The 12,382-nt window shown below is 32.2% G+C and overlaps 1 protein-coding gene across 1 annotated transcript; it reads left to right on the plus strand.

Annotated features, from left to right (window-relative positions):
- The first annotated feature begins 5,954 nt into the window (after positions 1–5,954).
- LOC139840618 (uncharacterized) lies at positions 5,955–7,904 on the plus strand. Its single transcript, XM_071830873.1, has 2 exons — positions 5,955–6,418; positions 7,503–7,904. The coding sequence occupies exons 1-2, from the start codon at positions 6,041–6,043 to the stop codon at positions 7,674–7,676; spliced, it is 552 nt and encodes a 183-aa protein (XP_071686974.1). The 5' UTR covers positions 5,955–6,040; the 3' UTR covers positions 7,677–7,904.
- Positions 7,905–12,382: the final 4,478 nt, after the last annotated feature.

The following is a 12,382-nucleotide window of genomic DNA, read 5'->3' on the forward strand; positions in this document are numbered from 1 at the left end:
AAGATGACCTAAGTAAAAGCTAAAATATGACTATGTTAATAATAACAGTAAAGTATATATAATTACAGTAAAGCTAGAATATGACAATGTTAATAATAGAGTATATATAAATAAAAATTACAGTAAAGTTTTTACCAAAAATAAAATTAACAGATTTTACCAAAAATACCCCAACTCACAGATTTGCAATATAGTAGATATAGATATAAAATAAATATAAATATACACCGTATATGAATAAGAAAGCTTTCAGATATGCCACTACGTAAACAGGAAAGAGGTAGCAAACAAAAATATAGAAAAACACAAAGGGATAGAGAAATCGTTAACCGGCCGGAAAGTTATAATTTCCGGTAGCAGCGGCGATGACTGACCAGCAAACGTAGTTGATTCCAACTTCCCTGGTCCAGATAATCTTAGCTGGGCAAATAACGTTGTACCCAAATTATTAATCGACCATAACTTAGCATTATATTTCATCCGTCTCAATTAATAATCTTAGTTTAACTTTCGAAGTCTTACTTATTTAACTTTGACTTTAAATTTATTTATTTGTGTTATATATTTTTTTGATGAAAGTTATATTAATGAAAACGCATTTAAAAAACTAATCTATTCATATAGGTTTTATTAAATACAAAATAATATATAACACAAAAAAAAAAAAAAATTAAAATTAAAGTTGAAGAAGAAAGGCTTTAAAAGTCAAACTGACACTATTAACTTGGGACGGATGGAGTATTACATATATTTTGTAACCTCCCATAAGGCGCACGCCTGGACGCATACATGTCTGGACGCATACATGTCTAGATCTTATCGAACAACTATAGAGGTCGTTCAAATGAATTCTTAAGGTTTTTTTTTTTTTTTTTTTTTTTTTTTTTTTTTTTTTTTTTTGTCAATTTAATCAAATTTTGTTAATTTAACATTATATTTTATTATAGTTAAGTATACTAGTGATTTACGTAGTTTACTCCAAAAAAAATATCAGGAATCTTTTTCATTTTAAAATTCTACTAATAGTCCGTGTGGTGTTTAAAATGCACAGCGATGGTCCCAAACCTAACACCATTTTCCATTAATTAATTTACTGACGTTAGGTTTAGGACTACCATTGTGCATATACATATAACTCAACTTCTTAAATCAAACCATTTTATTAAATCAAATCCTTTTATTAACTCAAACCCACTAATAAATCAAAACAATATTTTCTTCATTTTCAATTTAATCACCAATGTGAACTTTCTATAACTTTAAAGGCTGTACCATGTGAACACAAAATCAAAGTTAAAACTAAAACGCATAATCCGAGTTATCCACTAACTAGACAGAGGTCCGGATTGCACGTTGCTGCAATCTGACCGTTCATTTGTGTCTGGTAGACTGTTCAAAGTTATAGTAGTTAGGCTAGATATACATGTGAATAATGCGGTTGTGGCATCACATACATTAAAAAGGTTGTTAATCTAGTTAGCTGCAGCAGCAATTACATACATAAAGCTACATTTTACGATTTTAGTCACAACCTGATCGATTCCCATATCTCTCTGCATAAAATATAAACTATAAGTTATATACCTTGATGTTAAGTTTGAATTATATATAATTTATTAAGGACTTTAGTGACTTGACTAATATGTATGGCAGTCATGTTTATACATGTAGATATGAAATCATATAAGATGTTTCATGAATTGTTCGACCAATACATGTTAAAACATAAAAGTTTTCAAATTATCTCAAATTTTGAATAACTACAGGGAGAGGCATACCTAATGATAAGATTATAACCCCAATCTCATAACATAACAACCTCTCTAATAGCTCATATTCAAATCATTAACTTCAACATACCCATCGAATTTAATCATACAAAGCATCAAACTTTATCCAACAATTGATTGCGAACCGAATTAAGTTGCATAACACCTATTATAATTCCTATACATTATTTACAAAAATTACAAATTCAGATTGAAGAACTAACCACATTCGTTCTTAAACCTCTATGGGTCATTTTATCGAGCTCGTGGTGTTCAGTGAGAAATAGTAGCATTATGAATCTCACTTCAAATCCTTAAAGTTATACTAAAAGCCAAAACAACCAATATAAGAGGTTAATACACAGTCAAAATGCTTAAAGTTATACTAAAACCCATAAAACCATAAGTTAGAGCTTACAATTGAACGATAGCCACCAACATAGTACAACCTAATCAAATTTTTTACTTACGTATACATAAAGAAGCAAAATCAAATGCAAACCCTAGACTATAAACACAGAACTTAAACTTACGATTTTGAAATCAACGAACAAATACATCTTATCTTTGTTTTTCTTGAGGACGGCCTCCTGATATCTTCTAGTTCAGCAGAGGAACCTTTCAGTTTCAACTGGTAGGCAGCATTATTAAAGTTGCAAGTGAACTTCAACGCTTTTGCTTCTTACAAATACTAACGAAAATGTCGAAGATCAGTTACTTGCAACAAAATCGTGATAATGTGTCTCTCTATCTGCTAACTGAAGAAAATACAAAAAGAAAGCTAAGTACAAAGGATACGTATTGATTTATGAACTTGGTGTATGACAAATAAGTCTCAATAGGTTCAGATAGCATTTTAACTATAACATGTTGAACAAAGTCTTAACCAAAAGGAATTTAGTGCTACCAGTGACTCACTCACTTTACTATTAGAATATTACATTCTATTTTGTATTTGTATAGCGCAACCACCCAACACCAACTTCAAAAACGTAATCGCAGATTAACTTATAAACATAAAAAAAGTATAAACTTAACCAATAATATCAACAAAGACGACCAAATTAACTCAAACATCTATATCTATAATCATATGAAAGCAGCACCTAAACTAATTTTTAATGTAATTGTTTATAGAATGTAATATTAAAAATTTACCATGTGATTAACAATTGATGATTTACCAGTCACAAGGACAGTCACAAAAGCTTTATGTCTACAATAGATCCAAACACGAATTCCACCTCAGTGAGAAATTTCATCAAACATATGGTAAACATAACAAAAAATAACAAAAGCATAAAACTTTCCATCAAAAACACAAATTCTTTCAAGTTAATAGCAATAAGATTAAAACTGTTACAGAAAGTAAATAGAAAACACATTGTGAACAAATAAACGTATTTACCGTATTGTATATATTGTATTCGCCAGGTATGCTGCGTTTCTTCGTCAAGTCATCCTTCGAGTATCTCCTATTTATCGATCACCATCCTTACAAAACCCTAAAATTTAATCTAATACTGTCGTTTTTTATTCTAGTGAATTTCTCCCTTTGTATTCAGTTTTACATCGGTAGAAACAACAACCACTATAAGGTCGGAGATGTTAAGCGATTAAACCCTCATCCGTCTTCCAACATACACCACCCTAACCTGACACCGCTACGATAGAGACCGAAAGAAAGCCTTTTCTTTTGTAATCAAAGGGGCGAAAGGGAATTCTGAAAGCTGGAAAATGATGGGTTCAAGCGAGTAAATGGGATGAACTCTATTCTTTCCTCATACGGTAGATGCATGGAGACAAATGGAGTGGAGAACGTTCGAGGAAAATCGGTGAGGAAGCAGTATAAATACCTAGGTGTGAAATGTCCAAAATACCCAAATTACTATTCATAGACGCCGGCTATTATCTATATATTCAAATAGAAAACAGAAAAAGACAAAAAAAAAAAAAAAAAAAAAACACGGCACTGTTTAATTGGGACCCAAAATGGTAATTAAGTCCAAAGTGATGGGTTGTTTCAAAAGTTACACTTAAATTGATTTTAGCTTTTTTTTAAGCGATTAAATATAAATGGATTGTAACGATATCACAATGCGGAAGCCTGCTTCCGTGGTTTGCTGTTAAGTATTGTGACCATCAAGTCACAAGTTCCAAACCAGGCTATGCAATTTTTTTTAGGACTATAGCAACTGGGCCCAGCGAAGCGGGCTGGCCCAATTGCTTGTTATACTTATTGAAAATGAAATTGCTTTAAACGAGGGCCGTCTCAACAATTCGATGACCCTAGACGAAAATAAAAATGGACCATCATACTCGTTAAATTTTTTTACTCGAATAAATTTTTAAATACTTAAAAAAAAATTTATTTATTACTTACAATATATTTAACTATTTAAAATTACAATATTATAACTTTGATTGACAATTTATATTGAAAATTTTGAGAAATGTATATACAAATTCTAAATTTTGGGCCAAAATTTTTGGGCCCTAAGCGATTGCCTACCTTGACTTTTTCCAAAGACGCCTATGCTTGAAACCGTACTTCTTTAAAATCCAATTATACAAGATTTTCAAAATATTGAAAACCTTATGTCCATTTAGTGTTTAACTGGTGAAAGCCAATTCAATAGAACACAGTTATTAATTTTTCACTAAAATTTTGTTTTTTAGCGAATTAAACCATACAATCTATTCCTTAATAACAATTCATGGTCCTCCAACAATGCATGGTAGTTTAAAAATCCGATTCACATTTTTAAGCCACTAGTTACGAAACACATCTATTGTTCTTGCTCTTTTGCGTCTGTGCTAGATACATAACGAGTAAGTTGTAACAGATATGGTGGATAGTCCCTAAATTTCTGGGTTGTGTGTTTTACAATTGTGGGTATATCTTGTGTGGGGGACTTGACATGGAGCATTATATAAAAGTTAACTATACCATAGTTCTTCGTGACTTACAAAAAAAAAATATATATATATTAGTAAATTTTTAAAATAAAATCATAAATCATAATGATGGTCCCTATGATTTTTAGAATGGATAGTGGTGACCCTAAACTTAACGCTGTATAATTGATTAAGAGAATAATTTAAGTGACGTTAGTTTCAAGATCAACGACTAACATTTTAAAAACCATAGGGACCACCAATATAGTTTTTAAAAGAGTAACCGGTATAGTTTTAGATAAATCACATAGATTAATAGTATAATTATTAATTAATCCTTTATTTAAAAACCAAAAGCTTATGAATAGTAACTTTTTCATGCTTTTGATCGTTTATACCTCGCGTTAAAATGATCGTACACACAATACCACTACACTAGAAGTTGACAACCATTGCAAACCTCAGACGGCCAAATGTAAATTTTTGGGGGGAAATGGAAACTTATAGTGGTATCGTGGTGGCCCTCCAACCAAAGAGGTTGATGGTTCAAATCTCACTTGAGAAATATTCGTGGTTGTAAATACTCGAGTTAATGGTGTGTGTGTGTGAGTTTGCCTTTCAAAAAAAAAAAAAAAAAATGGAAACTTATAGGGTGTAAAGTTAAAATTAAGGGGGGTTAAACGGTAACTTTTTTATATTCCATAAAATCCTCACTAAGATTATTTAAAATTTTAACGGGCTTTATAATTTCGTAAGATTCGAGTTATGTTTAACTGAAATAACCGTTAAACATAAAATCAGTGGCAGAAGTAGAATTTTTTTTCACCGGGGGCGATTTTTTTTTTTTTTTTAAAATGTAGCAATTTTTTTTGGAAAAATATGGAAGTTTTTGGACAAAATATGAAGGTTTTTGAGTATAATATGATAGTTTTTGGGCAAAATATGATATTTTTTGAGTAAAATTTGCAGATTTTTGGGCAAAATTTGGATATTTTTGAACAACATTTGAAGGTTTTGGAGCAAATAAAAAAGATCCACTGTAGACAAAGTCGAAAAATCCGAAATTTTTAAATTGAAAATTGCAAATTCACTGGAGGCGGGCCCCCTTTGCTCTTACATAAAACCGCCCGTACATAAAATAATTTTCCGAACTAAACGTAATAAATTACTACGTATATTTGACACGGATTCTCGACTCGAAGCATGGATTATTTAACTTTATTTCAAAATATCCGGTCGTATATATTTACGCTGTTTGAAATGCCATTCAAAAATACGTATCCTGAATCGGGTCAAAAATCCGGGTTCACTTCCTTATCCCCTCACTCCAACCCGATAACAGAACAGATTCCCTCCCTCCTCCAATTACACCAATGTCGTCTCTCAATAGTGGCCGGATTCTATGCAACGCTTCCACCATAACACCGTATACCCTCTCCCCTCTTCACCGTCCATCTCTATCGCTTATTCCCACACGAACAAAGACAAGTCTTCATATAGTTTCAGCAGCAGCTAAAAAACAAGTTAGAACTGGAAAATTTGACAGCAAGAACAAAAAGGGGTCCATAAAAGAAGATGATAATAATGATAGTTCAGTTGGGACAGTAGTAGTTGCTGATGACGTGGAGAATTTTGATGGGTATGTGTTGCCAGATCTTCCTGGGCTTGAAAAAGATTTTTGGGAAGGACCTGAATGGGATGGTTTTGGGTTCTTTGTTGAGTATTTGTGGGCTTTCGGTATCGTTTTCGCGGTAATTAGATTTTAATCATTTATCTTATTTAATTCTGTATATGAAAACCTTCATCTGTTTACCTGTTTATGAGTAGTTGTTATTAAGCTAAGGGGGATCATCAACTTGGGCTTATGAGTTTCAATAAGTTAGTATTGGGTAAAGGTTGTTTGTTGTATGCATATATGAATAGAACGATGCTTCATGTGTCTGAATTTAGGCCGAAAGATGTGCATAAAGATGTAGGTGATGCACGTGTTAAAACGATTGGCGATAAGAACTGATAAGTAGAATTCACGAGTCAAAAAACTGTATAGTTAACCATACATTCAAATGTTTAGGTCTATGTTTTTATGTACATCGTGTCTGTTTACTTTTCACTTAATGATTTGTTTATGTACAACTCGTAATTCAACTCTTAATTCAGTAAGTGAAATTAGTATTTCTTTGTCACTTAATCTGAAACTTGGTTTATTTCTTGAAGAAACATAGAACGTAGAATCATACACTCATCCCCAAACAGAGGCAAATGGAAACAAGACTTAATACGGAAAAAAGTAAACAACCCCTCTATATTTAGATTTAGATTTGAATTACTCGTGCCAAATGAACTAGCGGTCAAGGTTGTAAACGTCGCTAGTCGGGACTAGTCCATGAGACCTTGTAGGGAATAATCGGACATTGATCTACTTTGACTGTTTTGAGCGAATGAGTACGACTTTTGGCCGATTTGACCCATTGACAAATGTTGATTGTCGGTTAGCACTACTTCAAAATCCCGACTAGTCAGTGACTAGTGGCCAGTTTTGTGCATTAAGTAGTATCTTAGATATCTTTCTTTGGAATATTTTAGGATTTATCGACATTTCCTTTTGTGGATCAGCGAAATGTTGTACTTTGTATCAGTTTACAGAAAGTAATGATAATAATAATAATTTGTACTGTAATAATAACTAATATAAATAATAGATTGTCTGCAAAAACTTAAGATATCGGACTTCTGTTTTAGAAAGATAAGGTTTAAGATCAGTAAACAGATTGTTAATAACCTTTGGAACTGGTTAACTGATGCTATATGCTACACACATTTTTCTTTAAATGACAGTTATTATCTAGTGGAATTGCTGTGGCGACATACAACGAAGGCGCAACGGATTTTAAGGAAACTCCGGCTTACAAGGAATCAATTCAATCAAGGGACTTGTTAGAAGAACCCGAGGCATCAAGTCCCGATATTTTTGAGTCTAATCCTACCGAAGAGGCTCCTAGTTTGGAATAACTAGTTCCCGAATCACCAATTTTTTGCACAAATTTTGCAAAGAATAGAAGATTGTTGTATAAGGTAATGTAATTTGATGCACAACAAATAAAACTTTCTTCTTTAATGTATAATCAAGAATCAAGATAGTTGAAATTGCAGGTTTTAGTTTTCAACAATGTAGAACAGATGAATTTCATGTTATTTTAGTACATACTATATAAGCTAAAGTCAACAAATATTGATCTCGAGCTCTATAGTACTCGGTACTCACTACTCAGTGCTCTTAAGCTAGATTAAATGTTTAAATAGGTGCCTGTTTTGCTTATGAATGGGTCGCTTTGGGTACGTGTTACCACTAACTGGTCAAATGGGCTGAAAGTCCCCCTAGGTGTCTTACTAATGAATTGATTCTCATAGATAATTTTGTTTTCATTTGAGCATATATCCTTTTAATCATATTTAACAAACTAATCATATATGATAACAGAGTGTGACAAAAAGATTTTTAGGTCAACCCAATTTGTAACAAAATTGCCCGTTTTGCATGTTACTTAACCGACCCTTACCATCGAGCTGCAAAACTATAAAACGGTGAAGTGCACTTCAAAGTATCGAACCGAGGTCCTTTAATATCAGGCACCTTTTTTTGGGCTTATAAGGATATGAGTTTTTCAAATTTAGAAAGGCAATACAAGCTCTTGTAGATTATAATCCAAGTTTGATAAACCAAAAGAACCATTTGTAATTTCTGACGGGTGTTGGACGAATTTGAAAGTTGTGAATAGTGTGATAAGATTGTGGGAATGGAAAGTGAGACGTAGTGGTAAGGGTTGTGGATAGTAAGATTGTTCATAATACAAAGACTTTTTTCTCCTTTGATCCCTATTTTTTTGGACATCAGTTTGGGATCAATCAGGGAGACTTAACCACCCACACGTTCATCTCCCGTAGTTGCATAACCCGCCCCTAACTATTGCCCTGGAGAAAACCCGGACCAATCTGAGGAAATGGCCTGTAAAAACCCCTCCCCAGTGCCCCGCACGAAGCGAAAGGCGACCAGGGTGGATACTTCAGGTCAAGGGATAACATTGAGTGCAATGTTGCATCCCAGCGGAGTCGAACTCCTGACCTTTCGCTAAGAAAGGCAGGCCGCTAACAACTGAGATACAACTCAATGTTTCCTTTGATCCCTATTAATAATATGAGATTATGAGGTATAATACAGGGACTAACGGAGCAAAAAAGTCTAATACAGATAAGAAATAAAGTGTTAACTTCATAAAGAAAGTAAAATAAATGGCGAAACTTGATATTTGTATAAAAGTAAGACGGTATTAACTAAAAACCTTATAATAAACATGCAGATATTGGGTGAGTTTGGTGAAATTAGTTGGAACCGGAGATTATGAATGGAGTTAATAGCCGGAAGTTGATTTTTTTTTTAATTTTTTTTTTTTTTTTTATAAGTGTTTGACAAAGTAGCTGGAGCTGGAAGCTCATAGTTGTAATTTGACAAAAAGGACAATAAAATATATGATATTTAATTGTATGAAGGATAATTGTGTAACTTCTCATCTCATAAGCTATAATCTTATTTTATAAGGGTGTGTTTTGATGAAACTAGTTGTATCTGGAGTTGAAAGTTGAAGTTTATTTATTAAGCTCGAAGCTAGAGCTTATGTTTTATAAGTGTTTGATAAACTAGTTGAAACTTATGTATGTAAAATGACATGTAAGGACAAAACATAAATGATGTATAATGATTTAAGGGGTAATAATGTAATTTCAATTTTCATAAGCTCCTAGCTAATTTCATAAGCATTTCACTTAGCCCATAAACTCCAGCTCCAGCTATAAGCTCCAGCTCCAGCTAATTTCATCCAAACACACTCTTAGCTTAATTTTCCACAGCTTATATTTTTCACGAGCTCTTAAATTTTTTTCTGTCAAACAGGGCTAGAAGCTTGAGCGTATGGAAAATAATAAGCTTAAGCTTCCATAAACTCCTACGCAGTATAAGTTTGAGTGCTAAACACAAGCTAAACTAGTTGAACTTCTTTTTCTAAAGTTTATTTTTCTTCACAAGCTTTTCAATTTTTATTCCTGAAACAAAGCTTCTAGCTTGAACTTATGAAAAAATAAGTTTAAGCTCTCATAAATAATACTAGTAATAAATTTGTTTGACAAACATATCCACTATCATCTTCTCCCAACACTTCCAGCATTTCTAGTTCCAAATGTTAAATAATCTAACATTTCTCCTATAAAAACTTTCGAGCTTTCCATCAAATTGATAAATGCTAAAGAACAAGAAAGTAGAGAATGTGAAGCCCGATATCCTCGTTGTAAAATTTGTGCTTAAATGAGCTTAACATACTAATGCCCTTCCACAATGTTTCCCAAACGCTCATTAAAGTCGTGTGAGTTGTAACGAGGATAAAAAGGTGCACATTACAAATATTCTCATGTTATTGTAAGACGAATTTATATTGCATATGTTTCATATTTATTATTGTAAGTCCATGTTCTATAAGGGCCTATTGTTAGTCCATTAGATTTATTATATAGATGGCTATATATTGTGGATATACAACAATTGTAAATGGCATCCGGTCAATATCAACACATCACATATTTTACATGGTATCTGGCCATATCTAATCCTTAAACAAATAAAAAAAGAGAAAAAAAAACTGTTGCACGTCTTCAGCAGCGGTAGTCGTTGGATGTATCAAATCCCACTATATGGTAACATTAATTTATTAAAAAGCTTCCTCTCAACCACTATCATTTTTTCTTCCTCTCATACAATATTGTTTCCTTGACGTTTAAACTGTTGTTTTGAGGCGGGTTTTTCTCTTAATTCCTTTTATTTTGTTTTCCAACACAACAATTTACTCCTCTCATATTTGCCATAAGTAAACGTCTGACTCTCTCTTTTCTTTTAATTTTTTCAGTCACATGATGTGCACATGATGTGCGCATGATGTGCGCATGATGTGCACATGACCTCTCTTTCTCTGTCTCTCACTTTTTTTTTTTTTTTTAATTTTATTATAAAGTGTTTGACTTTTTGAATTCGAAAATTAATGACATATTTGATTTAATTTATAATTTATCAACTTTAGTTTGAGCACATTGTATATAATTAATAATATTACAATTGAGCAAAAATGAGTTACTATTCCTTAACCCAAAATATTTTAATCTTTAAATATAAAGTATCATATCTAAATAACAAGCATAACAATGGCGCAGTGGTTCGGAGTCTTTGTTTGTGAGCGGAGGTTCCTGGTTCGAATCCCATGAGAACCTCTCATTTCTTCCTTTTTTCCCAGATCCAATATCCAGCCCATATTTGGCCCAATTGGGCCAGCCCATTTACTTGTTTAGTACATTCAAAGAAAACATATATCACCAACTCAATAAAATACTCAAACTAAACGAATTAGTGTCTCTTTTAGAATTTTATTAAAGAAATCAGTGTTGTACTAAGAAACAATGAAATATATACATTAACAATCTAAAAATTGAATTTCATTTAAATTTAACAACAACAACAACAATACCCAATCCCACCTATATGGGGTATGGGTTCATTTAAATTTAAATTCTAATCAAATAAAAAGTGTTAGTTTGTTTATGATTATTAGTGTGTTTGATTAAAAAATTTATACATATATATTTTGATTGTACATTTTAAATAATTACCTAGTTTCATGGGGAAAAAAATAACATTCTAACTTATTCATGTACTATTATTATTGCACTAAAATAAAAATTTCTTAATAACAACTCTAAGGTTTTTATTAACATTTTTCTTAATTAATTTAAATTAAGAAAAGATTAAGAAAAGAAAATTAGCGTAGTAACGGATATAAGACCATACCCAATCAGGCGTGAGTTTTACTCCGTCAGTCCTACATGGCCAAAGTGACAGAAACTGACGGCCTCTAACGGGGCGTCAGTTAGTTTGGACCATTTCCGTCAGTCACGAACGTGACCCAAGGTGAAGGAGGCGTCAGTTTTTTGTTCCACCAATCACAATTTTTCATTATATATATTTTTATTTATAATTAATTTTTTTCACTCCATTTTCAATAGATTTTACCACATCAATCTATCAAATATATTAAACACAAAAACTGACACATACAGTTATAAAATGTCAGAAACTGACACTGTCCAGTCAAAGTCAGATTGCACTTTTTGACCAAAAAGTGCACTAACTTCCGGTAACGTTAGAAATGGTCTAAAGTTTGACTCAGAATTAGCATTTGACCAACGCAATCTAGACCGACTTAACGCGTACCTATATATACACGCAATCGAACCTCTCATACCTACAAACAATCAACGTCCATAAATTCGAAACCTATTATTTTCTTATTTCCAAATACGCCAAGGCCTCACAAAATGCAGAATCAACGGCATTACTCCATTTTCACAGTCAAATTCAGGAGATTGTTAGAGTAATATCAAGTAGTGCCTTGCCCTTCAATTTGGTATGGTGATATTTGGTGAATTGTTTAAAAATTTGGGTTTTATCGTTTGATTTTGTTGAATTGTTAAAGTCTAGGGTTTTTTTATGATAATTTTGTTTATTTTTTAATGGATTAGGGTTTTATATGTTATCTTGTTAACGTCTTGGTTTTTTCTTATATAGTTGTTAAATTATTATAAAGTAGGTTTTTATAATTTGATTCTATCAAGTATTTCGAGAA

Source organism: Rutidosis leptorrhynchoides, chromosome 4 (genome assembly GCF_046630445.1).
Source record: "Rutidosis leptorrhynchoides isolate AG116_Rl617_1_P2 chromosome 4, CSIRO_AGI_Rlap_v1, whole genome shotgun sequence".
Taxonomy (NCBI): Eukaryota; Viridiplantae; Streptophyta; class Magnoliopsida; order Asterales; family Asteraceae; genus Rutidosis; species Rutidosis leptorrhynchoides.